The sequence below is a fragment of the Epinephelus moara genome, chromosome 17 (genome assembly GCF_006386435.1).
Source record: "Epinephelus moara isolate mb chromosome 17, YSFRI_EMoa_1.0, whole genome shotgun sequence".
NCBI classification, from domain to species: domain Eukaryota; kingdom Metazoa; phylum Chordata; class Actinopteri; order Perciformes; family Serranidae; genus Epinephelus; species Epinephelus moara.
Window position 1 is genome coordinate 15,431,249 of NC_065522.1, and position 27,994 is coordinate 15,459,242.

General features: G+C 42.1%; 3 protein-coding genes across 3 annotated transcripts; 1 reads left to right on the forward strand and 2 right to left on the reverse strand.

The window, feature by feature from the left end:
* Nucleotides 1-1,046: 1,046 nt before the first annotated feature.
* mfsd8 (major facilitator superfamily domain containing 8) lies at nt 1,047-8,979 on the reverse strand. The gene is made up of 12 exons (XM_050066525.1): nt 8,591-8,979; nt 8,238-8,320; nt 7,278-7,321; nt 6,686-6,926; nt 6,406-6,519; nt 6,125-6,269; nt 5,889-5,947; nt 4,550-4,658; nt 4,302-4,436; nt 4,109-4,212; nt 2,882-3,108; nt 1,047-2,756 (listed from the first exon to the last, which is right to left on the reverse strand). The coding sequence occupies exons 1-12, from the start codon at nt 8,647-8,649 to the stop codon at nt 2,550-2,552; spliced, it is 1,527 nt and encodes a 508-aa protein (XP_049922482.1). The 5' UTR covers nt 8,650-8,979; the 3' UTR covers nt 1,047-2,549.
* A 195-nt stretch (nt 8,980-9,174) lies between these two features.
* Nucleotides 9,175-14,073, forward strand: LOC126403764 (butyrophilin subfamily 1 member A1-like). Its single transcript, XM_050066526.1, has 9 exons — nt 9,175-10,528; nt 10,716-10,778; nt 11,095-11,454; nt 11,540-11,824; nt 11,902-11,994; nt 12,078-12,113; nt 12,469-12,492; nt 12,642-12,671; nt 12,758-14,073. Exons 1-9 carry the CDS (start codon nt 10,525-10,527, stop codon nt 13,333-13,335), a joined length of 1,473 nt encoding a protein of 490 aa, XP_049922483.1. The 5' UTR covers nt 9,175-10,524; the 3' UTR covers nt 13,336-14,073.
* Nucleotides 14,074-17,547: 3,474 nt separating this feature from the next.
* On the reverse strand, nt 17,548-27,991 carry LOC126403762 (uncharacterized). Its single transcript, XM_050066524.1, has 8 exons — nt 27,849-27,991; nt 25,735-25,844; nt 25,433-25,517; nt 25,148-25,343; nt 22,885-23,951; nt 21,932-22,731; nt 19,298-19,501; nt 17,548-19,202 (listed from the first exon to the last, which is right to left on the reverse strand). Exons 1-8 carry the CDS (start codon nt 27,989-27,991, stop codon nt 18,958-18,960), a joined length of 2,850 nt encoding a protein of 949 aa, XP_049922481.1. The 3' UTR covers nt 17,548-18,957.
* Nucleotides 27,992-27,994: the final 3 nt, after the last annotated feature.

A 27,994-nucleotide genomic window follows, 5' to 3' on the forward strand; every position in this document is an offset into this window, starting at 1 on the left:
CAACACCGGAAAGGCTCCTTTGCTGCCCCCTGCTGGACGCATGCGCATACTGCTGCACTCCCTCCAAGTAGTTCCACATTACCTCTAATAAGCCACGACTAGTTTCTTTTTTTTACGAATATAACTTTAAAATATTAATCGGTTTTACATTTAATTTCACGGGAATAGCTTTTTAGTAGGTTTCTTGCACTTGTCTGCATATCTCCCATAATGCTGTTACATTAAATTCCTCCAAAGACCAGTAAAGACTTAAAATGTACACCTATCAGCCAAAACATTAAACTGACAGGTGAAGTGAATAACATTGATCATCTTGTTCCAGTGAATGTTATTCTGGAGAACCTTTGGTCCTGGCATTAATGTGGATGCCACTTGACGTGCTCCACCTTATGGCAACTCCACCCCTGGATGGCAGTGGGCCGCTCAGCAGGACAATGCCCAATGCCACACCGCAAAAACTGCTCAGGCGTTTAGGCAATTAGAGAATTGTGAGGCCTGACCTTAAAACTCTCCAAATCCCAATCTGATTGAGCATAGGACATGCCGGTACCGCGAAGGTAACCCCGATCCTCTGTGGGCCTCCTTGGATAGGACTTCACTCTGACCTTTGGGGCGTGTCCTGTGGTGTCTGGTACTGAGGTGTTGGTGGCAGATCCTTTGAGTCCGGTGGGTTTTGGGGTGGGGTACCAGCACGCCCCACAGATGCTCAATCTGATTGAGATCTTGGGAAAGACTGTCACTTTCCCCGTTCCTCCTTGAGCACATTTAATTTCTACTTTATCTTATTTATTACTCTATATTTACAAACCTTTTTTCATACTCTTACTTCTTCTACTTCTCTATTCTTTACATCGCAGCAACTGTAACGGATTATAATTTCCCCTCAGGGATCAATAAAGTATTTCTGATTGTGATCAGTGTGACTCACTTCATCCGTCAGTGGTTTTAATGTTGTGTCTGATCGGTGTATATCATCAAGCATTCTGCACATAAGGGGTCACTCTTCACCAATCCTGATAACATTAAACATACAGTGACACTGACAATTAAAGATCACATTAATCCTTTAATACAACAGTCAGCGAATCATTAGCACACACACATTCACACAGCTTTCAGAAAAATTTCACACTTGTAGTTTTAAACAGTTGTCAGCGTAGCGATTAATAGAAATGGAATAATACCATCAATGTCTTCCTTTAAAGGAAAACACCTGAATGAGGAAATGTTTGACTGGAAATATTTCATTTATACTGCCTGTGTAATGTTTGTTTCTCTCTACATCTCTTGCATGACAACAAAACTGATGCCTCCCATTTTCTCCACTCAAACAGAAAAATAACCATTGTAAAGATAATCAGTTCATAAAGTACAGGGAATGCCACATACAATCAATTAAGCATTATAGGGAATGTGAAATTGGCTCACGCCTTGTTACATTTTAGGACAGGGACACCATTTTGTGAGGAACACGCTCTGTTACCTGAGCCTGCTGTGGTGATTACCAGCCTACCTTTTGCACTGTTTGGCTAAAAAGTCACATCGGTCAAATCTGAAGAGATGGAGAAGTGACCCTACCAGGAGAAACTGAAACACAGTGCTAAGCAACAGAATTTGGACAAAGTAATCATGATAAACATCACAGATCCATATGACTTGGCAGCCCAGGTCCACTCTTGTTTTTGGATTAAGTGCATACACTTTGCAAGAGTTTAAAAGTTACAAAGCCCGACAGGCTCATGAACAGTTTTGCAGTGGCTGGGTGCAAGATCTACTTACTCACAAGCTGGCAAACTGAGGGTGCACAGTCATACTCACAAAGGCAACGTTGCACTCCTCTTTCTGGACCAATAAGACTTTTAAACCAAACACAATGTGAGCAGGTAACCCACATAGCAGGCACAGGCAACAGAGCACACTCCTCACAAGATGGCGCCCCCGTCCCACACAGCGTGACGTACCTTCACATACCCTATTCAGTAATTGGCACATTTTATGTTGATAAAAACTAAACATCACATAATTTGATAGCATATGTTTATATGTGCCTGTAGATTTCAAAATTAAATGTTAAAATTTATTCCAAAGAGGAGCTTTTCAGGTTTTAAAAAGGCTTTGCTGAAGTTGAAGTATAAGTAAAAAAAATGTTGTAATTAATTTAGCTTTGAGACCAACAAGGTAATTACATAAAACTTGTGTTCAGTAACTCGATTTAAAACTGCATTCGCTTTGATATCATGGATACAAGATTATGAAAAGGCGTCACATGGCTTCTTTCATAACACGTGAGTTAAAGTGCAGCTGCAGTGCTCGCTCCCTTTCAACTCACAAAGCAGCCATTTTAGGTCAAATCATGAGAAATAACCCGGCCTTATCTCTTCGCCTTAGAGTTTAAAGGTCAACCCTGAGTCACAAACTCTCCAAGGTTTACTTGTTGCCATATTTTAAAAGGAAGTAACAGCAACAAAGAACCTTCATTATATAACTTGGAATTTGGTTTAAAGTTTTTAAGAGTAAAAGTAGGAAACTGCCATCAGTCTTTCCACTTGTTATTCTATTATCCGTCCGTGGCGTACAGAAAAGGCAATGAGTCTGTGGTAAACAGAGCTGAGGAGGATGATGGCCCCTACCACCATGCCACAGATGAGGCTGAAGGCCCAGCGGGGTCCCAGCATGGTGTAGGCCTGGGAGACAAAGACTGGACCCAATGTGCGCGCTCCGCTCCCCGAGGCTGTCAACCACCCCATGTACACGCCCTGCAGAAAGCAACAGTAAAGATAATCTTAATATAGTCATGCTCTGAAGTTACAAAGCAAAACAACATTTTGGGAAATATGTAGGCGCATTCAGAGTGATTTAAAGCACCCTTATTGCTTCTTACCTGAGGTTTGGGTCCGAGGATTTTGGAATACAGTGTGTAGGACATCACGTTGCAGGCTGGGTATCCTATCCCGATAAGGAAGTCAGATGTGATGTACTGGGCCAGATGGATGGCGGGCGTATACTGGCACCAGGTCTGTTCATACGGGCAGCCAGTTGGCTCCATGGAGTCGTTGGAGGCTATCGTGGCTTTAGATATCTGACTGACCAAAGAGTTGTTTTTGAGGTCTGGATTTTGGAAAGAAACGCAGAAGCAGAACATTGGAATAATCAGCCAGACTGCTCATTTTCAACATTTACCCAGTGTGACTCTCAGCTGTACATAATAACAGATATTCTCTCTATATATTATATATATATGTATATATATACACTATATATTTCCGAACCTTTGAGCACAAGTTATGTGGAGTTCTTTTAATATTGACCAGACCATTTTTAACTACTGATCTTTCATAGCACTTTCAATATTTATTCATTGTTTTTTAGCACTCATTTATGCGCTTATCACTAACATACAAGTTGATAATACTTTCCTCTATATATCTAATAAGACATGTGAACCTGCAATTGTTTTATAGGCATTTGAACTCATAATAATGTAATTTTAACTATAATTTAACTGTGCTCAATATCCATAAATCAAGCTGGAGGTACCAAGACTCCTCTGCCCCTCCTGAGCTGCTGGAACTGTATTTATTTATATATTTATTTATCTATTTTATCTCGGAATCAAGCAGGGTTTTAACAAAGAATCATTTTAAAGTATATTTTATATTTATGCTTCCTGTGCCTGCGCCACACGTAACAGTCATCGAGACTGCCATGCTTTTAACCAGGATTACAGATATTCTCTATACATGACACATGAATCTAAACACATCCCGGCACAAAACAGGTCAGCTCTTCATTTTTAAAGCAGATATATTGCACTTTCTTTTCAATTTTATTTATGCTTCTTGACTGTTTGCAGTACTTGCTTTTATCTTTTAGTTTCTGTATATTGTTACGCACCAAACACCAAGGCAAATTCCTTGTGTGTGAAAACCTACTTGGCGGTGAACCTGTTTCTGATTCTATTCTTGCAGCCTCAAGAACTGGCACCACTACACACCAATACACTAATGTTGCCACACTAGGGTATTAAAAATCTGTTAAAAATCTCAAATTAATCTAATTACTCAACAAAGGAAACTGAATCAATCTGTGCAGTTAAAGCAGAGCATACCTGCCCACTGGATTTTAGGGTAATGATTTCCCCATGGAAGTAGAATAAAGAAGCCACAGAATATAATGGCCAAGCCTGCAAGCAACACAGGACGATCCCCGTACCTGAAAGGAAATTTACATTCTTGATTCACCAAATTCATTGATGCTGAAATATATTTTTATCTTATCTATACATGCATGAGGAAGGGTACCTTTGAGAGGCTACTTTTACAAGTAGAAACACCAAAATGGATTCAAATCCAATGCCACAGATGATGATGCCATTGTATAACACAGCTTCTTTCCTTGTCCAAGCGAACATGTCCATGGACAAAGGCGTGGCAATCCTGAAACATTACAGAAATATACAGTAAAAACTTTATATGACTGAGTATAAAGAGGCAGCATCTTTGTTATATTCAAACTTGACTGCCTCAGTTTTCTGTAATGAAATACATACGTCTCAAAGACAGCAAAGATGAACATGACGATGAAGAAGAGGGCGTTGGAAGTCAGGACCGCTACCTGATCAATGGTCTCCTCAGCTTCTTCACTTACGTCATCACTTTCTACAAGTAAGGGAAGAAGATAATAAAGGCTTGGATCAAAAAGCAAACAATATCCTACACTGACTAAAAATATTGTAAATGTCCTTTATTATCTTGATTCTGTAATTCAAAGAGGAACTACTGGCATCTGCCTGACCTGTCCCTTGTGTCATAAGATGAGATAATCCTTTGTTCGTCCCACAGCGGGGAAATTTGCAGATCATTTCCATGATCCCGAGATATGGTGTTAAATAATGGTCATCATTTTCCCCCATGGGTCTTCACCAGGGGGGCTGCGACCCCTACGGGATTCTCTAAGTTACTGCAAGGGGGCCACCAAATTATTGTTTGATACTTTTTTTTCCTACTTTTTTTTTTTCAAAAATTAAAACCCACGAAATAATTATAATATGTAAAATATGAAAATGCACATTACCATGACTCTAAAATATTGTTAGCAAACATTAATCAGTCTATTCATAACAATAAACAACCCATTTGATTTACAGCACACAACACTGATGACGAGCTGACTGTTACCTGCACTCAGATGAGCCAGCAAACCTACATTACATAAATGTGCCTCCCAAATTTATGTTTAGCAATAAAACATGAGGTACAAATACATGAATCTGTCAGTAATTATTATGTTAATAGCTTAGCGTTGTACACACCATAAAAGAGTATGTTTATATATGGCACTTAAGGCCGCCCTGCGTGTTATTGCAAGCCAAGTTTAATATACAACTCAATTTTATACAGTATATGTAGTAGAGGTCCCTGCTCCGTCTTTTTCAGTGAAGGGGTCCATGGCTGGAAATATGTTTAAAACACCTATTTTATCCTATTAGACATTTATGTGAAATTTTGTCATAATAGGTGGATAAATTCTTGAGTTATGGCCAAAAAATGTTGTGTGGTCACAGTGACCTTGATCTTTGACCTTTGACCACCAGTTCATCATTAAGTCCAAGCGGAAGTTGTGCCAAATTTGAGTAAATTTCCTTCATGTGTTCCTGAGATATCTTGTTAATGAGAAAGGGAAGGACGTAAGGTCACAGTGACCTCTGACCACCAAAATCTTATCAGTTTTTCGGTGATACCAGGCAGAGGTTTGTGCTAAATTTGGGGACATTCTCGCAAGGTGTTCTTGTGATGTCATCTTCACAACTATGGAATGGATGGATGTGCCTCTGATCACAGCTGTTAGCGGCGTGGAGGCACAAAAAAGAGGAGTAGGACAATAAATACCTTCTGCTGTGTAGTTGATGGCCTGAATGTGTCTTCCATCGTCATCAACACTGTGCTCTCTGATGACAAGAATCACGGCAGATTTCTTAGCCAATCAAAAGAGCACTGAAAAACTTTAATACTGTACATAAACTGACAGAAGCAGCTAAATGGAATAAACAGCACTGGGATCTTAATTTGACCAAATTCCAGAATCTACAGAAAAACAAGGAGCTCCATTATGAAAACAGCCTCACCTCAGCACCAAAACAACCAGCAGGATGTTGACGAGGCCAAAGGCTGCAGCCAGTATAGCAGGAGCGGTGTACATGTTGAGCTGCAGGTCTATGAACTTTACCGTGACACCATGCTCACCAATAAATGATAGGCATGCCTGCAGAGCTAACACAAACAAGATAAGCAAGTATTAAAACAAACAAACCAACAAAGTTTTGCTCCCATCACACACTACGCTTGCATAATTTCTCTCTACTCTGGCCTGGTTTGTATAACGTGAACAAAATACAGCCATCTTTACCTGGTCCCAGGATGAAACCCAGAGCCTGACAGGCACTCATGTTTGCCATGGCACCGGTCCTTTCCTTCAGGGATGTAGCTCCAGCAACATATGACCTCACCACAGCAACATTACCTGCCATAAAACACCAAAGTGAACAACAGGAGTTGGTTGTGTGACATATGGTTCATGAGCAAATAACTGCCGTGGTATTAAATGAGAAGGACAGATATTCACAGGCAGGTATGTGGACATCTCACAAATAAATAATATGAAACATATTCAGGCCTTCACAAATCACCTGCTCCAAAGCCCACAAAGGCTCTGGACATGAGCATGTGGATTTTGTTATTGGTTCTGGGAAGGTATGCGTAGGCATAGTAGATGTTGGCTGACAGGTTGATGATGATGGAACACACCAGCGGCTCCCTGCGTGGCCGGTGGTTGGACCAAAGGCCAAAAATAGGTGAGGCCAACATCTGACCGAGACTGTAGGCTGCCACCACCCATCCCAAGAAACTGGCGTTGGCACTGTCATCAATCTATCAGAAACATAAACAAAACAAAATGTGAATTTAAACACAAGACCCTGCAGCTGACTTAGAGAGTTGTAATGATGGCATTAATGCTGATACATGAGACAAAGGTCCATTATTGCTGCATGCAGTTACATTTGACACATGACTAGAGTGTGCCCTAGTATCTAGAACTGCGCTTTACTCAGTATAAACTAATGCACAGTTCAAGTGCAGTACTTCTGCTAAATCTAAGTCCTCGAGGTATTCTGTTTAGCTTCTTTCACTTCCTGTTTACCCTGCCAAGATTTCCCCTTAAATGAAAAAATAAAAGAGCCTAAAAAAAAAAAGAAAAAAAAAAAAGTAAGTCATACATACCTTTTGCAAATAGGGCCACAGTGATGTGATTACAATAGTGAAACCTGAAAGGTCACAAAAAACAGATGATTCAGACAGAGCTTCAAAACTAACAATTATTTTCATTTAATCTGTAAATTACTTTTTTGATTAATCAATTAGTTGTTTGTCTATAAGAATGTCATAAAATGGTTAAAAAAAAATTATAACAAAAAGTTAAAATAAAAAAATATCAATAATATTCTAAATTATTGAAAAAAAATAAAATAAACAAAAGTGTTTTCCAAGATGAAGTCCTTAAATTTCTTGTTTCGTACACTACCCTGAAAGATATTCTTTTTTTTTTAATCATAGTGGAGTAAAGAAATAGAAATACATTTACATTTAAGATGCTGAAAGCCAAGAATTTTTGACAGATTTTAATTTTGAATGAGATGTTGTCAAAGGTCATAAATATCGTGTTATGAATTATATCACACTTAACACAAGCCCAGTAAACACTCAGATGCATCATATTTTCAGTTACAGTACTCTGCTGCAAAAAGGTAATCGCACTACTTTTGTTATGGGGTGTAGAAATATTTTACCTGCTGTATTTTTATTATACATAACTGGCTGAATGGGTGAAAAAGGGTGAAACATTGCTTCTGTGTGAATCGCTGACTGAATGGATGTAGCTGATATTACCCAGAGCCTCAATAAAAAAGATGAACTCTGTTTTGTTGATCCAATGTTTCCCATTTAAGGATTTTGTCATTTCATCCCTTTCTACAATTGTCAGATGTATTTGAAGTTAAACAACAGCGATATTAGCACTGATTTATTTTCTCCCACAAGAGACAAAGCAGTTTCCTTAATCTTTCTTCATCACCGTTGCAAGGCAGAGACCATTTTTCCAAACATTCACAACTTGTTAAACCCCTGCTGATGTGTGTCTGTAACAGGCTTGTTACATTAAACACGTTCAAGAGGCATCCTCACCAACACTGCTGAAGAACATGGTGAAGTACATGACTCTGATAGACCTCCACCGACTCTTGTAATCTTCATCCTGAGAGTCATCACTGTAAACAAGACAACAAGCCAGTGAAGGTGATCTGAGTTTATTGATATATTATGCTCGGAAACATCACAGGCTCTACAAAACAACACAACAATATACCAGTAGTGGTTCAGGAAATACATGTCTCACATAAAGCACAGGGACACCAGCGTGGACGCACTACAGCCTCAACAGTGCACTTCTGAGTTAAAGCTCCCAGCTGAATGTTTACCCCAGCTAAAGTTACAGTGGCTAGTTTGTCAAGTCAGAGGCTATTGAACTCTGCACTCACCTGCTTGCATCATCCCTGAGCAGTGGAGTGGTATCATCACACTCAGGAAGCTGAGACATATCTGATAAAAAAAAGTGCAACCCCGCAAAATTATAACGATGCCCCGGACTTAGGAGATGTAAAATAGGGTTGCTAAGTCGCCATGTATCCGAGGGTCAGTGAACTCCACCGCTAATGCTAACTATACCTCTTCCAAAAACCCGGAGAAAGCTAGCTATATGAGCTGATAATAGCAATTTAAACAAAAATTGTACATTCTTGCGTTAGCCGAGCTGATACCACACATAATGCTAGGTGGAGTAATTTCCAACCGACTGTAAAGTGCGTAAAATAAATTACGCCATACATAAGCTCACAGCACAGTGGACTGTAACAGACGCAGCTAAACTTGACCATTGCACTAACCAAACGGTTACAAAAGCAACTTCCGGTTCAACATTTCAAAATAAGGTAAATCAGAATTAAACTTAGCTGATTTTTGTGTCTTTTCGCAGTGGACTGTTCGTAGATTAACCAAATAATTTGACTACGTTTGTTGATATGAATATTGAACGTTCTTAACGCGTACCCGCTCTTTTTTGACACATTAACCGACTACACACATTTATTTTGAAGCTATTGTCACATAAATTCCGGTCCCCTCTGATTTTTCCTGTTTATATCCAAGCAGCGCTCTCACGTGAGAATTCACAAACTACATAAGTCCTGTCCCTCATTAGCACATCTGGCACATCTGTGTTTAACATCATTATACATAAAGTTTCTTTTATACTCAGTCGATGAAGAAGAAGAGGTATCTTCTATACCTTTGAAGACAGTCTGTTAAAATGTATGATTTGATCTTTGTAGGTGACAAATACATGTTTTAACTGACCCAATTAACGCTGGATTTCCCCCCAAAAGACCAAGAAAATATTCCTCAAACCTGAGCAGCTGCTTTAAAATGTCTGACATTTAACTCTTAGGATCTACCCATCCAGTGTGTTCTTAGAGTCCAGATGGGGCTATAATAAGCTATTGCATCCAAAATTACATGTCTGTCATAGATAAGCATGAAGAACATTTACATCTTGTGGTAGATCATTCCAGTTTGTTAGGTAGGATTTGGACAAGTGTAGAAACTAATTGCATCTATCACATTTTATAATATATGAATGAAAAAATGCATTACACTCTTCATGACTTCACAAGTGGGTGTGCATTTAAAAAAAAAGTCTTTATGGGTGTTAGTTTCTTTGATTTTGTGTTTATATTTCTTAAGCATGAATATAATCTTTATGTTCTATAACCGTAGCCTGCTTTTGTTTGGACAATAAATACACCAGGCAGGTGTTATACCTACTGATCCACCCCCTAACGAGACCTGTGCGGACTTTAGACCTAATTTAGTCATAAACCTATTTGGATAAAGCATAATGATACAAATTCTCCCATAACAGTCTTCTTTGTTGTAAGCAATGTTTATGTAATTTATTAATAGCTTACAATTATAGCCTACTCTAGTTATTAATGTGATTTTTTATTTCATCAGGAAAAGATTTACTTCGGTAAGTTAATAAACCTCAAATAAACAAGTGGGAAATGGCCATGTGTGTATTTTGACTCTGCAAATTTAGATTTCATATAAATACATGAGCGTTTAAATGAAAATGCTCCTAACAGAGCAGTGTGTCCGCTCTCACTCTCACTCACACCCGCAGCGGGCAAGTGGAAAGTGAAAGGGAAAGTAAGAGCGGTTATTTGATAAGCACAGGGAGTGGAGGAGTGCGGTCATTTTCTCCGATATCCCACGCTTTCAAAGGATTGACTTTGAAAAGCCAACGTTGGCTTAAAATCTACATGTTTAAACCAGTATTCCATACTTATCTTCGACACTAAGGACTGTACGTCGAGCTGCGTCAAGGATATTGCGCCCTGGAGTTCCTAACAGCACGATGGGTAGGCCAAGATGTTAATTTACGCGGTTTGTCCCTCCTGAATTCTGCTGTTTTACTGAATATGTGTTTATTTAAATCCGATCGCAAGGTGTGAGGAGGTGTAGAGACCATGTCATTTTACTTCCTGGTGTTAGCTACGGTTGGTTTAACGCAGGCTTTGGCTAATTCATATTCCTGCGGTTTTACAGGTGCAGTTATGATGCATGTGTACCTTGTGGCTGCATCACTGTGTGTGTGTGGCGCTGCCCCCAGTAAGTCAGTCTCTCTCTCTCTCTCTCTCTCTCTCTCTCTCTCTCTCTCTCTCTCTCTCTCTCTCTCTCTCTCTCTCTCTCTCTCTCTCTCTGATCACTGCCTATTCACATTTATTGTTACTTTTTTGTGCTAAACCTGTGAAGTGTGCTTAATTTTCCACTAATATAATCAATTCTAAACATGCATTAGGCTTATATTATACAGAAGTAATGCATATAGGGCATTAGGGAGGCAGATCTTCATTACTCATCCCTTGCACTTATTGGTTATTACTAAAGCAGAAACTTATCTAACAACATTTATGCTCTGTTTCAGTCTCAGATAGCCTTGAGGTTTTAAGGACCCCTGTCTCAGTGTACCGCGGCCACACAGCCACATTACCATGCTGGCTCAATCCCCCACAAAATGCAGAGGGTCTGGAGGTACACTGGTACCGTGGTGGTGACTCCCTGATCTTGTTTTACCGTGGAAAAAAGTTTGAGGACACATCCCAGGAAGCTTCGTACGTGGGCCGAGTCTCGTTTGGCTTGAAGGATGCAGCGTCTGGAGGGCTGGCGACAGGTGACGTGAGCCTGAAGCTGAAAAATGTCACCATTGAGGACGCAGGAGAATACACCTGTTACGTCAGCAGCGATCAGAGTTACGACAGAGCCACTGTCAGTCTCCAGGTGATAGGTGAGTCTAGTGGAGAAAGCCGAAACGCAAAGATATGGTTTAAAACTCTTACATCAAATGGTTGTCATCTCCTTCTCCTTCCTAGCAATGGGCGCCCCGCCTCTCCTGTCAGCGGTTTGGAAAGAAGACAACATGTTGAATATGAGCTGCGAGTCTCAAGGCTGGTATCCACAGCCTAGTCTGCGCTGGTCGGATCAAAAGCAGGATCTCCCCCCCAAAAACCTGAAGTACAGCAAAGACTCTTCTGGTCTCCTGTCAGTCCAAAGCTGGCTTCTTGTCTCCAGCTCCACTGAGGTCTCCTGCTCAGTGGGCATCGCTGACAAAGAGGCGAAGGAGGCAAGAGTGCACCTGGGGAGTCCTCCTCAACCTGGTAAACAGAAGAGTTATTCATTCTGTTGTTTCACTTGGATAATGCAAACACAATAATACAATATTTCTTTTATTCAGAGTCTGGATCCTCAGTGGGTGGATGGGTGGCTTTCGCACTTCTCCTCACGGCCGTGCTCGTGTTACTTGGAGTGCTGTATTTCATAAGGAGAGGTAATGTGTGATACGAGATAAATGCTTGGTTTATATGTGACGTATACGATTTGATACGAAATCCTGAAAATGTTCTGTTTCAGGGAAGAAAGCCAAATCAGGAAGTGACCATGCTGAAGGTAAGAGGGCCATTTAACTATGTTCATGGATACTGCATCAATTTAGTATTGGATTTAAGTATTTAGTGCTTCTGTAAAAGACATTTTGGAGACAAATTTAAACAGCACCTGCTTTAAGTCAAGCTCCATAAACAGTGGATCCTACATTTCCCAAAATGCAACGGGATAGTGTCTTATTAAAGTCTCCCAACCCTGAAAACATGGTTGTTTCTTTTCAAACTCTGGGCCACAGAAGACATTATATAACAGTTTTAACAGGCTGAGTGATGCATGAATACATCTCATGACAATGAAACTTAACTTCATGAGTGCCTTTATAAAATAACCGAACATTTTCTTGTGTTTTTTCCCCCAGAGAATACTAAACTTTTACCAAAAGGTAAGAATTAACTCTGTTCCTGTTCAAAAAGTCAAAGAAAATCACTAACTGTGACAATAATTAAGTAAATAAACAACTTGGTGTGATGAATTGTAATATTTACAGATTGTATTGGTATTAAATCTATTTTCATTTATTCTCTTTTACAGAAGACATCCTTAAAGCCAGCAAGCCTTACGGTAATCTCTTGAGAGTCTGTTATAAATCACATTTATGTACATTATCTAAAGTCTGATTTCACTCTAATGCTTTTAATTTTCAACAGTTAACGTCACACTTGACAAGGCGGAAAATAAATATCTCACAATCAAGGATGGTCATATGCTGAGAGACGCCGGCGGTACGTTTCCGCAGGTTACCTGTCTGACAGCTATCAAAGGAACACCTGGCTTCTCATCTGGAGAACACTACTGGGAGGTTTCTTTGTGGAAACCAAACGTAGGTGTCAAACAGTCGTGGTGGGTAGGCATTACAAGTGCAGCTGTCATTCCTCAGTCAGATTTTACTCCAACTACATCTGATGGTTTCTGGTTCCTGTCGTCTTCCCCTGGCGGAGCAAATACCCTTCAGTTTAGCACACAACCACAAGTTGTACTTCCCATTTATTCCAGACCACAGACAGTCGGTGTGTATTTGAATTATGGCAAAGGAGAGCTTTCCTTTTATAACGTGGAAAATAAGAGTCTCATCGGCAGTTTAAAAGCTACCTTCACAGGTGAAGTTTTCCCGGTTTTCAATCCTGGTACAGGTGACGTAGCATCTATGGAGATATTGCAGAGGACAGAACAGGGTCAGTCGAGTGAGACGGGGAACTCTGTAGGTTCAACAGCACAGGAGAATTAATCTCAATATCATCAATGAAATGAAAACACAAGGGGTCAGTTTTATATTTAAGCACGGTACTTGTACTTTGTGCGGAAGGGAAAAAGAGGATATATTAACCGAGCCAAGTTTAAGTTTGGTTTTACTTTATGGTTTTATTTAGGGTTTAAGGAAAGTTGTTGAGCGAGTGACGTGGGTGACCTCCCAACATCTGTAAATAAGTCATATTAAAGGGAAACCACACCTAAATTAAGAATTCCAATATGCTGTTTTTTGGCCTTTAAAAATGTAATCAATATTTGTGAACATGAGTTTCTCTCTCTCAAAGCCAGAGACCAGACAAGTCACAAACTTGTGATGTCATCAAGTATAAAGTCCATACTTGCCTTTGGCCATGTCGTCAAGCTAGTTTGCCGTCTCCGTTAAGTAGCTGTCTATTAAGCCCTGTTTCCACCGAGCAGTATGGTTCAGTTCAGTGAACTTTTTTTCTGTTTCCACTGTGAAAAGTTGTGGATGGTACCAATGGAACCGTTCCATACTGTCCCCATTTTGGTCCCCCCTCTGTTGGGGTACCTAGTACACAGATCTGGCACTAAAAGGTGGAGCTGTGAACACTGCAGTCTGTTGATTGGTCAGTAGAGGACAGTCACTCTGCTCAGGGCTGAGCTGTGGCTGGTTTTAAGCTTACGTAACCACTGTTCATACCGGGGAGAGTTTTATTAGTAGACTGTAACTATACAATAAAGGATGTTTTGCTGATGTTTTGGCTTTTGTCATTTACTCTACAGCAGGAAACGGCACTCTGCAAAAATTGGAAACCAATGATCTAGAACATCTTTCCCAATTCGTTTTCTATGTAGCAGCTCCTGACTTCATACTCTATGACATCAGAAATTTGAATTTTAGCACTCTTAGACCAAAGAAATAACACGTATGAACTTTGAAAATATAGCTCATATAGTCATATGAGCTCAAACCTGAAATCAATTCTACTTGACACAAAAAATAGCAAGATCGTACAGTAAATCAATGTTGTTGTTGTTTTTTTTTGTTGAAGTTGTAATTTGTAAGAATTTAGCCAAATGGACAATTTTGAGTCTGTGGCGTAACGTAAATATACCATTAAATGAATAGTTTGACGTTTTGGGAAATACACATATTTGCTTTCCTGCTGACAGTCATGAGCAGATTGACACCACTATCACATATGTGTGATAAGTAAACATGAGTAGTGTCGATCCTCTCACTTACTACCTGACTAACAAAAACATATAGGTGTATTTCCCAGAACTACTGCATTAAGTGTATTTTAGTTAGTGATAGTCTTGTGGTTAAGCATATCTATATGGCCGGTGTTTTTAATGGATAATCTAGTTCTACTGTCCTTGGCAAACTTTATGTCCGCATGTTATTAAATTCTTATACTATTATCCATTCATACACTATAAGTATTTACTTCTAATTTCTTTCATACACTAATTATAATGTGTAATATCTTGTGATGTTATTTTTGCCTGTGCTGCCTTTTACATAGTTAATATTGTGTGGATTTTTGGAACACTTTAATTTACATATATACTGCACTGACGCAAGATTTTTTTGTTTTTTCACATCTTTATATATTTTTGCTTTTTGGTAATTTTGGTCTTGTAACCATTCCATACATGCACACTACACAGAAATATATAAGAGGTATTCATTTAGGCTCTAACGGGTGTGAGACTACAAGCCAGACTCTAAAACAGATCTTAAATCTTATTGGTCTTGCTTAAGGTATTGTAGGTGGACTTGAGCTTATTCAGGATGTAGCAGGGTACAATCTAAGACAGACGATGAAATGACAAAAACCCATAAAATCTATTTCCTGGCAAAATAAAGTGCAAAGTTCTCAGTGGATTGGTGCATTGTATATTGTGCATATTCCAGCATTATGATTATAAGCTGTCTAGGTCCAGTAGTGTAATTTAATGAAGTGAAAATACTTCGTTACAGTACTTTAATATTTTCTAAAAGAGAATCTGTACTTGACTTGAATTTTTTTTTTATTTCTGTCAGCTTTTACTTCACTACATTTCCTTCACAAAATGTATTTGACTATAATCCATTTCCCCTGAAACAGACCTCTTTTTTTGTCAAGTGTAATTAACCATTTCATTTTTAAGGTGGTGTACATGTTAAGGAGAAATAATGTCTGATCGCTTGCTTTGTAATTAACAGTGTTTACCTTGTACTTTTACTTTAAATACTTAAGCACATTTAATATCATAAAATTACTTTTGATACATCAATACAATAAATATCAGAGAGATTTACTGAGGAACTGGTCTGGTGCTGGTCTTTTGGTCTGACTAAAGCACTACACAGCGGGCTCTTCTCATTTCTCTATTTTGTGCGTCCTCGTTTTTGATTTTCTCCATCCTCCTGTCTGTGACTGGGAGATTGAACTTAGCACACCACTTTTAAGGGTGTCTTGACTCCTACGGAGGAGCTATGAGCGAGGATGCTCGATGCTAATCCTTTGCATTAGTATTTTCAGAAAGTGACATATAAAAGAGGCTTGACCATGGATGTATAAAGAGACCTGGATGCAACATATGAAGCCGGGCCCTGTTCATCCCTATGAAAGTTGTGCATGCAGCCAAAAAGTTTGACTTCCTGGTTATAAAATTACTCAGATTTCCGCAGCCACGGGTCCATAGAAAAAATACACTTGAGACTTTGGCCAGCCGAATGGCTATCTTCTGTTTTGGCCCTCCATTAACTTGAATGCAGATAAAATTATTTAATTGTGCGGCTTTTCTTGACTTTCGAAATATTATCAGCCTAAATTAATCAAATCTTGATAGTGAAAAAAGTCATTTAGCAGGGGATATGACGCTTGAAAACAACGTATCCACAAATTTACATGTCTCTTTCACAATGTTAGTCTGTGGGAAGAAGTATTTTTGGGCCCCTAGGTATCACGTGACAGACTCGGAAGTTGTAATTCCACGGTTTAGCCACTTTGTCAAATTGGCCTCAAGCCTAGCGCTGTTCGTGGAGGCTTGGGCGTGACACATCGCTGATGATACAGCTGTATCACACGTCATATTTAATTCACGTCGCTTTTAATTTTGCTAAATGCCTGTTGCCTTGACTCCTCTCACCTTGTGTCACTTTCTTGCCTCCTTCACTTGCATCTCAGGTGGGAGGGACTACGGACTCATTTATACCCTCTTTAAATACAAAAACAGATACGTCTGTTTCAAATGTTGTAAACGTCGCTGCCCTCATATGTCAATGTGTCCTTTATGTTGGCATAAATACAGCCAATAGATGGCACTAGAGGGCAGAGTCAAAAGTTTCGAACAACGTGAGGTGATGGTGGAGGAGGTCGGAATTATGTAACATTTAACGGAGGCAGCGTTGTAAATGGCGGTGGTGCAGTCATCTCCTATGGTCGCATCTCGCTTGAACTACATGACCCCACAATCACTGGTGGTATTTCTCTATTATGTCCCAATCTGAAAGCTTTCAGACAACATGCACAAATGCAGAGTACGGACAAAAGGCTTCGTCTGTGCCTGTATACATATTTAACGTTGAGCATAACTGAGCCCTATGACGCAAGGAAAAGCATTGAAGACGTAAAAACTGAGAAATGAGAAGAGGTGTGTGTGTGTGTGTGTGTGATGGGTCATCTGATTCAAGTCACCTGTGGAGAGTGGAGTGGCACATCAGGTGGATCGGCTGAACCAGGAGGGAGGGATCAATTTGACCTGGGGACCTGGATTTGGATGAAACTCTGGGAAGGAGTGTAGTGGTTTTCCTGCTCCTCTTTGTCCTCGTAGGTTCCTCGGGGTTGGTCAGGTGGCAAAGAGAGAGGTGGACAGATCTGTGAAGGCAGCACTAGAGTCGGGATGGCCAGGTGGTTACAAACTGACTCACAAAGGGAAACAATAACCCAACTCTCATAATACAACTGATCACAGTTAACACATACTTATTTAACAAATGCATGCAATACACACATGTGGACTGAGGCAGCTTTAAGGTATGAGTTGATGGCTATGGTCAAGTGTCATACTGTGTCATCCTTTTTATGTCTCTCTGTAACGACTTGACATTTAAATGTACAGTTATTTCAAAATGTGTTTGTGACAATCAGCTTTTTGACTGAACTCAATAAATACTGGATCCTGTATTTATTTTGTCACTTCTGTTTTGTTTCACTCTGTATTGACAATGTAAAACTCACTTTACAATCCAGTTTAATAAAACACAGCAAAATGTCATACACTTTAATAAGTACAGGTAGTATTTACAGTATATACACCGTAACACATTACTAACTTTGCCGTCACTACTGTATACTTTTCATAGATTAGGAAGTATTTACATTGTGAATAAGACCATAAGTTGATTCTGAATTTTTTTTTCTTCTTTTAAATTCTGATACGCAATAAATTCAAGTAGGCGTGCCTTGATACAGAATAGTCTGACTATGACCATGGTAAGAGAGGTATGCAAGAACCACTTAACAGGTGCGTCATGGTCCTAGACTTCAAAGAATACTTTTTAAAAGGCTCGTCAGCTGGGCGCCACGGGGTTGGGGGGCACAATGTCAGTCAATATCAAACACAAACTATACAAGTTCATACGTACATACATATTCTATCTGTGGGGATTTTTAAAAATCAGAACCATTGGTTTCTTCTTCCAAAGCTTTACACATTCAGGTTTGGTCGTCAGCCTTTAGTGGAAGCAAATGTTAGACCAAGGACCATTTGCTGTGGAGTGTCCCGGTGGTCTAAAACACACACCGCAGCCTCATGGATCGGTGTCAGTCCAGGGACATTTGTTTCATGTCACCTTCTCCCTCCTGTATCTCCTGCTGTCTCCAATATCAACTTTTTAAAATATACTATGCAGGATTTTCTTGTACAGAAGCAATCCCTCTTAATCATCATTTATGATCCACTAACAGTGTGTTGCGCTGTATTTTTCTGGCAAGACTCTGCCCTCTGCCTGTGTTTTCATATTTTCTGTGCTCAGGATGTTTATGGGCGTGTACCCCACAGCAGGCAGGTAAGGTCAGGGCTTTGTGAAAAGGTAGCAACCAGGTGCCAGACTGTGCGCAGCAACCATCTCAGAGACACAGCACCGAAAAAATGCAAATACAGTGAGGCAAAACACCAAACGAGAGTGAATCTGGGGTTGGCTTTTACATTTACCTTAGCTGGCCGGCGTGTTTACAAACAGTAACCGACAATCCTGCATAGTATACCTTTAACAAAGTAAGGATGACATAAAAAATAAGTCTAAAAAAGCATTCACTTTGTTTGAACTCATATTCACACTTTAAAGTACATCTTGTCCCAACGCTTAAAAGTACATCTCGAACAGACACTGGACATCCCCAACACTGAGTATGAATGATCCATAACTGGAGCAAACCATCTGTTTTCTTAGCTTAGTCAGTTTTATGACACTACTCACGTATGACCATGGCGATGAGACGGGGCATGCACCTAAACTCAGGTACTGCACCCCAAAAAGAAAAGAAAAGAAAAAGAGAAGCTGCACTCCACCTTTTCTCTTCATTATGATTGCTGGTGGTTTCTACATTATGGTATGAGTCCTCTGCCGTGCCTCTGCTTTGCCCTAGCAGACCGCGGCGGCACTTTCCCTCCTCCCCTGCTTCTTCAGCAGCTGGATGCGGTTGTGGACGTAAAACTTGATAGCCCTCCAGTCTCGCTGGTTGCTCACCAGCAGAGGGCAGAGTTCGAGGCAGCGCTCACAGTCTGCCTTCGCGGGGACTCGCAGCTCCATGAGGTTTCTCTTCAGGTGAGTCTCCACTGCTACACGCTCGGCCTCTGACCAGGGGCGCTTCAGCACGCCACGCTTCCCTGTGAGATAAAGGAGGAGGTGTAACACTGTGTCAATGAATGAAAATAAAAAGCATAGCATCAAATTTATAAGGAAGTGAGTGGCAGGTGGTTACCTGATTTGGGTGGAATGCATCTTCTCTTATGAACATTGGCTATTGATGGGCTGACTGGAGTGGGAATGGGCGCTCTCTTCTTCCGTGGTGGTCGCCCTGGTCCTTTCTTCTTCACCATCACCTCAGCTTTCTCCTTAACTTCCTCCTTTTCTTCCTCTGCCTCGGAATCTTCTGAGAAGGAGTCTGCTGAGTTGCCAGACATGACTGTAGGACAGATATGAAATGGAGGGTAGTTAACCAAAATCAAACAAACAAACTGATTGAGGCAGTGGTAGACCAGCAGGTCCCGTGTTCAGCAAGGTAAAATTACTGTTTTTGTCAGTGGAGTCTGGCTTTGAAGAGGTAAGTTTCACTGTTAGGGCCTGTCCCAATTATCCCCCTTTGGCCCTACCCCAACATCTGCGCGTTCCCGCAAGGGGTAGGGGTGTCACAATTCCTTTTTGCATGTAGGGGTAGTGGGGATGAAACTAGCCCTTCGGAGCGAGGGATTTCAGATGCTGACTTGCCAGCAAGGGGCAGGCGTCGCCATGGCTACCACTGGGCAAGAGACGGGGAAAAAAGTTCAGACACAGCTAACGTTACCGTCGTCAGCAAGCTAGCTAGCTCGCACTATCTGGCGTCTGTCATCTGTCCTGTTCTGCAAAATTGTCGGATTTTTCACATTACGATAACACACCAGCTAGTATAACTATGCTGCCTCGTAATGTTAGCTGGTTAGCTAGCTAGCTAGCTAGCAGAAGTCCCCTGTCGTCTGTTGTTCATCAAACGAAGCATGATGAATACAGCAAACGCGATCGGTAGGATGAACTCAACTGGAGACTCCATTGTAGATGCCGGTTGGAAATGTAGATGGCTCGCAGCTTCCTGTTTAAAATAGTTACGTATGCATGAACGTAACCGACGTGGTGACGTAGTGGGTGGTGTCCCAATTCCTAGGGAAAGATTTCAACCCCTACCCTTCGTTGCTTCATTTCAAGGGCCAAGGCGTAGTGGGCAATGGCTAGGGGTAGGGCCAAGGGCTAAGGGGTAGTGGACAAGGGGGGGTATTGGGATCGGGCCTTAGTTCAGTTCCTTGTTGGAAAAGGAACGGGAAGTACTGAGCATACGACCACATAAATGAGACTTGCATTTTCTCTGCTTTTGGATTCTCCGTTCATCAGAGGCATGTGAGAAAACAAGTTTTCTTCACCGTAGCATGGGCTGAGTAACTGATATACAAATGGTCATTTAGGTGGTGAAGTATTAATAAAATCTGGCTATAAAATGTTGTTTACCTCCAACTAGCAAACGCGTGATAAGATTCTTCAAAACAAATTTGTGGAATTAAGGTTTCTTCAACTCAAAAACATTTTTTTTTTTCTGAATGTAATGGTGCAGTCTTTAAATAGTGTCTTACATCGGTTATATTCCAGCCATAATTATAGTGCAACTTGAATGAGGTGCAGGATACAGAATGTAATGGCGTGAATTTTTTTTTCTCACCAATTACTAATTAACACATCATATCTTGTTTATTTAATCCCCGCAAACACAGAAAAGTAAAAATGACACATTTTTGGTTTATAGTGGGTTATGTGCCAGACTATTTCTTGGCCTGGGCACAGTGACTTCCTGGAGTCTGTGCTGGTTACCTAGCAACCTCCTGATGACAACCAGACTTGAGGAAATTACTGCTGCAGGCCAAGAAATAGTCAACAACATAATACAGCATAAAATACATAAAGGGTGAGTTCATCAAAATCGCAAGTGCACACTCATTCACTCACATACCGCACAAAAAAACATTTTCTCAAGCATGGCGGTATCCAGCAAAGCAGGTAGTTCTTGTTTATTTCAAAGAGGTTTTGAGTAGGGATGCAGAGATTTGTCTGCCGAACATAAGCACAAGATATTGGCCTTGTTGACAGCCATCGGCCTATCGGCAAATAAGATGACATTCACTGACGGTGGTGGCTGAAGTTTTTCTGTTGTGTCACATCAATTCTGTGCAGTCTAAAAAGCAGGGCTCGACTCTAATGCCGTCCTCGGGACAACAGAAAATGTGCTTGGGATGAACAGATACAGTAAACTCACCATCAGCTCGTCAGGAGACACAATCTTTTGTTTTCCTGACAATGCTACATTGTAAACAATAAATCTGTGTTAACACTGTCAGGAGGAGAGCTACCTGATGTTAGCTGTTAGCAGCTAGTGACTGAAACTAACACCTAACGAAGGTTGCACTGAGTTACATGATGATGTGTTCAAGCTCTATTCAGTAAAACTGAGTATTGGGCCAAGGTCAATTATAGAAATTTGTTGAAATTTTGCTGTTCTTTTACAGAAACACAAAACTGATATTTGAGAGGTAATTATGATAAACATCTGTATTGGTGTCAGCCCACAATTTCACAATCTGTGCATCCCTAGTTGTGAGATCTCAGCTGCAGAAGCTGACATTCTTCCCATAGTCCAATCCATCATCCATCAATAGCTCCCATTAATACTTTGCATTATTCAAAACAGACGGTGGGTGTTCAACCTTAAAAAGGAACCTGCAATGAATTGAACACTGCATGCCTAAAATACCTGGCAGGCCCAAGTGGCTTCAATATTTTCCCCTGAAGACAGAAAATGGCTGATGTAACTCCTTACCATCCAACTCGAGGCAGATGTGCTGCAGGCTCATCCCTCTGAAAAGCACGCCCTCCTTCTCTCCATAAAGAACAACACGACCCACACGACCCATCAGTGCTGGATCCCGTATGATAGCGGAGCAGTTCTGGGTCACGTGGTACTCTCGTTCCAGGAAGTCCTCCAGCCGTTTGGTGGCTCCCCCCTGGCCCTCGCCCTCCTCTAATAGTAGCAGTTGAGTAAGTATTGCTACCTGCCGCCGCACACGCGTTGCTGTCAGTGCACCAGGGTTCTTGGCCCCGCTAGATCGTGCCAGGTTTCTCAGAAGGTCCGTGCCCCTTAGCGGTGTAGCAGGAGAGTGGTAGGGCCGGGAGAAGACATACGGGCTTTCTGGGTCCACGCCCACATTAGGGCTGGTTTGAAGGAGCAGGTCCAGGCAGGACTCACAGTGTGGCAGGAGAATTAGCGGCTGGATGCGACCACGCTTGCCCAAAACACCAGCCCGGGGAAGGTTACAGAGGACCTGGCGCTCAAAGGGGGACAGCAGGGCTTCCATGCCAGAGGGGGAGCTGTTGCTGGAGCTGGCCACGGGGGTGACACGGTTGCGGTAGTCCTGGACAGTGAGCTTGGCCACCTCGCATTCCCGGTGGCGGTTGTAGAGGATGAGAAGGGAGAGGCTGGAATGGCAGAGCAGGCGCCAGGCCTCGGCGGAGTGAGGAGAACGGGTTAGAGAGAGGAAGGAGGAGTGCTGCTGGCGACGGAGGTAGAGGACCAAACAGGAGAGGGAGGAGAGCAGCGGAGACATGTGATGTCTCTGTGTGCTGGAAGTGACAGAGAGAGGGGGAGACATGATTTTAAAATAGCAGTTGAGACCACAAAGCACAACCCCAAACAATAAATACTATTTGGTAATAAGACTACAGGAAGTGTTTTCACAACAGTGCAATAAAAAATACAATAATCCTACCACACACCTTACTATCTCTCCATTCTTCTCCTCTGGTGCGTCTTCCTCTCCATCTCCACTCAGCTCCAGATCTTCATCTGGATCGATGTCTGGCTCTGGAGTAGGAGGTGGAACCAGCTCCTCTTGGCTTCTCGAGCTCTCCACCTCCACCTTTTGCTGCTCTTCATGCTTTTCTCTCTTCATCCGCCGACCCCTTCTGGGAGTAGACGGGGGAGGCGGTGATGGACTCTTGACTCGTGCCACCATCGGGGGCGCGGGGCGTTTTGTGCTAGGCAGTGGTAAGCTAGGCCCCTTCTTGGTGGCTGCAGGCTGAGCAGAAGGCGGCGGCGAAAGCGAGAGGGAGAAAGAGACGGCGCCTGTGCTCGAGCGTGTGGCTGGAGATTCCCTCTCCCTGGAGAAGAGAGAAGGTGGAGAAGGGTTGGAGGCCGAGGGCTGAGGGACAGCGAAGGAATGACTGTGAGCTGCCGAGGCGGAGGACGATGAGGGGTGAGGGTGCGAGGCACTGCCATTTGAAGAGCTGTGCATGTGTGCCAGCTCCATGGCTGTCCTGACCTCTGGCTGATTGGCATGGTGCTTCTCCAGGTGGCGTGCCAGAGAGCGATAGTGGCGGCCACAGTACGGGCAGTGCTGCCGCCGGCTCACTGTGGTGCCGCTAGAGCTGCCAATGTTTATGTTAATATTGTTGTTGATGTTGGTGGTCGGGGTTGTCAGGCCGCTGACTGGGGGCTGGGACTGGGATCTGGCAGGGGGTGCTACAGGGGCCGGGCGGGAAAAGGATGAGCAGGGGCGCCCAGGGCCTCTGGAGGAGGTGGGTGTGCTCTTCTTCTTGGAATTGACTGCCGCGGGCAGCTTGCGCTTCTTGCGGCGGCGAAGCATTCGGCCCCTTATCTCCTCAATTTCCTCTTCTTCATCGTCGTCATCATCATCGTCGTCTTCCTCCTCTTCGTCCTCCTCGCGGTCTGAGTCACTGGGCTCAGAGTGGGTGAGTGGGGAGGATGAGGGTGACAATGACCAGGAGGGGGTAAGGTAATCAGAAACAGAGAGGGACAGTGGGTGGGGGCCGGCCTCTTCCTCCTGGTCAAATGGATTTCAAATTAAAACACACCACGTTAGTTCAACATGTAGCTACATCAACAGGATCTACATTTTATATTATCACATTTAAAGTTGAAAAGGTGATTAAGTTTGTTCTGTTACTGACAACAAATTAGGAGTGAGCCATAACATATTGTCTACAATAATACCAGTATAATTTTTAACATGATAAAAAACATTCATATCATGAAGTTGGCAATATTCTGACTTGCGGACATAATGATGCCATAACGTTATGCACAGCAACAACAAGCATGGCTGACAGTAAATTGCTACCACTGCCATGGTGGAGAAGTTGTATTCCAAAAAGAGGAGTGATTTCAGAAGCGTGAAAACCGCAGCGCTGCCAGGCATGGGCGTCCCGAATATTTCATGAACAGCCTCAGACTTTTCAGACCCTTTTAGCGACTTGCTACTCAGAGTAAACTCAATCTGGCAGCAGCATGGCGTCTCTATTTTTCCTTCTACTTTCTCGCCGTGCACACACAAGAATTGATGTCGCCACTTCATTTTGTCATATGCCTAATGTACTTGAAGCTTGACAAAAAACAAGTGTGAATGTGCGATAGTCTTCGCAACAAAAAGCCTTTTAAAAATAAACCCAGGTCTCTGCACAGTCTGATGGTCACACTGAGTGACACATACAGCAGAAAGAGTTGAGGAGTAATGGCAGCTCCAGGTGGAGAAAAAAACACTCAATCTTTTTGGATTTTTTCAAAAGAGGGGGAAGGAAAGAAGTAAAATTATGTGTTTACTTTTAATAATGGTTGAAATCACCTGTTGACTTAATTTATATACTATATAGAGAGTCACAAAATCTTAACCTCACTGAGTTACTGTTACTTAAACTTAACTTAAGGACAGTGACATCATTTTTTGTTTCGTATTTACTGAATACTTGGAGGCAAACTGTTCGGTTTATACTGACCTACTTAAAATTACTAGAGATGCACGATATTAGATTTTTTGCCAATATCTGATATACCCTTATGTAACAATTCCTCTGACCAATAACCGATACCAATATCGATATATCCAATTTTTTCCCTACCTAAATTTAGTTATCATCAGGTCTTTTCTGTAGTGGAATTAACATCATATTATACATGCACACTCTTATCATGGGAATTGCTGACAATCAGAAAAATACACGACATCACCAGTGAGGAGCTCACCATTGCATTCTCGCCCCAGTCCGTCAGGCTGTAGTCCACTGTGATCTCCTCCCCTTTGGCGATGTCTCGGATTGCTATGACAACCAAGCGCACCTGGGTCCCACAGTGCACTTCTCGAATCCGGCAGTTGGGTGGCGGATGGAAAAGGACGGGTCCCCGAACACCGCTCGCTCCCTCCTCCCCCAACTCTGGCACACTGGAAAACATTAATAAATGTTAGCAATATGGATCCTAAATGTAAAGAGAGCATACGAGCACAGTTGCTATGGCGAAGGTCCTCCTTACCAGAGCTGGGTGGGATCAGGCAGGTAGTAGGGACTGCCAGGTGGAGGGAGGCGGTCCTCTGCACCCTCTGGGTACTGCCCGTCACCTGGGACAGAGTGGACTGTTAGAATGTAGCACATCTTAAGTGCTTCATCACAAACCACAGGCCTTAAGTTTGATAGATGGAAGGTGGCTCTCCTTACTACAATACACTGCTAATTACAACGTGGTACACTTGTTTTCCATAAGCACAAGAGTGGATAAAAACACAGACAGCAGGTGGCAAAATGTGTGTGAGTGTTTCTATATATATATATATATACCAGGGCTGTAGCTGTGTTCTGACATGCTCTCCTCCTCCTCATCTTCTGTTACATACGCTCGGTCACACACCTTCACAGGTGTCCCCTTCCTTTTTCTCCCACACACTCGCCTGTAAAAACAAAACCAGGGCTTCATTTAGCATAATGATACGTTCAGACAAAGCGGCGCTCGAGACTTTCCTCCTGTAAATATTCCAGCGGAGGGCAGCCGAAATGAGCCAAGCATGTGATACCTGTGGCAAAACAGCATTTTAATCTGTTCATGAAACATTTCTCTCAGGTAGGTGACTCATCCACAACAACAATAAGGCTGCGAACTACCTAACTAGTGATGATGGCAGCAGGGGTGCCTGTTGTTTTTTTCTGCTTAAGATCCACTTTGATTTGACAAGCAACCAAAACAAAGACATTTAGAAATTTTCATCTGTAGACATCCTACATATTGTATATAAAGAGGCCTGGATATAATTTGGCCTTAGTGTTAATTAATTACTGTGAGATAGTCTGTCGATTAATTCTACCATTAATAGACCATTAATCTATGACGAATCTTAGGATTCTGGCAGTATCACAGTGCATCACTGCACCTCTTGGAGTATCTAGTTTGGGTGTTTTACATTGAATTGCCCATTGAAGGCATCACCTCCAGGGGCTCACAGCAGGACAGGACACATAGAGTTAACATCATTCAGGATATTAACAACAGTACACTGATTCATTCGGTACATCAGCCAGCACTGTCTATACAACTTTTATTTGAAGTCTGTTCTATATGGCTTAATAAATTCAGCCCACCCTTTCCAATGTTTTTCAAATAAAGCTGTCTTTAGTCTCAGTTCAAAGGTTGATTTTTCCATAATATAAATTTCATGCATCACCTTAAACCAGTTAATTAAAGTGGTGTGATGTAACCATTTTTTCATTATTGTATTTTTACAGGCAACCAGCATTATTCTGAAAATGTACACATCAGAGAAGCCAAGGAGCTGCTTCCCAAATATAGGACCTGGCAACTAAAATCAATCTTAGGACTTAACACTTAAAATGACTGACAATATCTGTCTACTGTCTTATCCAGCAATTATTTCTGCACTACATGTTTTTGACTGCACACAGGTGTCAGTTCATTAAGTGCATTTTACAGACACTATAATAACTACAGCCTGACCACCATCCTTTATCTTAGGATGGTGATTAGGCACCACATGAATGCTAGCTTCCAGCAGGTTTACCTGACAATCCAGGTGTAAATCAGTCCCTGATCTGATGTGGTGATCAATGACCATGATTGAGGAACTCATATCTTGTGTCACCAGGCAGCTGGAGTGGAAACTGATTTCAGCTATCTTGATCATCAGTATGATTTTTAATCAAAATATTGGACATGGCCCCACCCCTTTATGCAATCACGTCATAAATGAATAAAAGCATTAACAGAGGACTGATTAGCACAACAAAGCGTCCCTAATTCAGCGAGCCGGGTGACAGTCAACTGTTTTCGGGTGCATTTTAGTCATGGTCAGCAACTTTGTTTACTCAAAGCCAAACAAGCCACGAGTCATGATCTGCACCAGCTGAGCATTCAAGCAGTGTGTAGACCATTATAACACCGCCGTGACGAGGTTTGCTGGATATTATGTTCCGGGATGTGCAGTCTAAAAAGCCTGACATGACAGGGCAAGACATCGACAAGAGAGCCGATGACTGGCCAGCGACATACACAGCTCATGATTCCTGCTGGGTGCATGCTAACGTGAATGCTAAACCACAGCTAGCCTGTTAGCTTCTAGCAGCTAACGCTCAGACTCATGTCCCGTCAAAACATCAAGAAATAAAAGGCTGGCGGTTAAATGTGAGCCGAGGCGGCCAGGGGGAGACGCAGCCCCACGGGACACGACAGACGCAACCAAAAATCACAGAAAAACCACTTCCCCTGCTCCGTTTTCTCCATTATAACGCTCAAATCATGCACGCGAATAAAGGCTTCTAACGTTAACTAAACAAACGTGCACGCTCACAGCGCGTGCGTCTCAGGCTCTTGCATTTTGCTCACAAATCCCCGGTGATAACGACCCCGCGCGAGGGCAAACCGGAGGCCGGCCGTGCTCACTCACCCCCGTGGCGGCGGCGGTTTGCTCCCATCCCCGTCGCTGTCGAGGGTCGGTGGCTCCCGGTAGTCAAAAGGCGACCGTACATTCTCCGCCATTAGGACTCCCTTCCCTACCTCTCGCGCTCCGGTAGATTGCACAACGCGCATGTG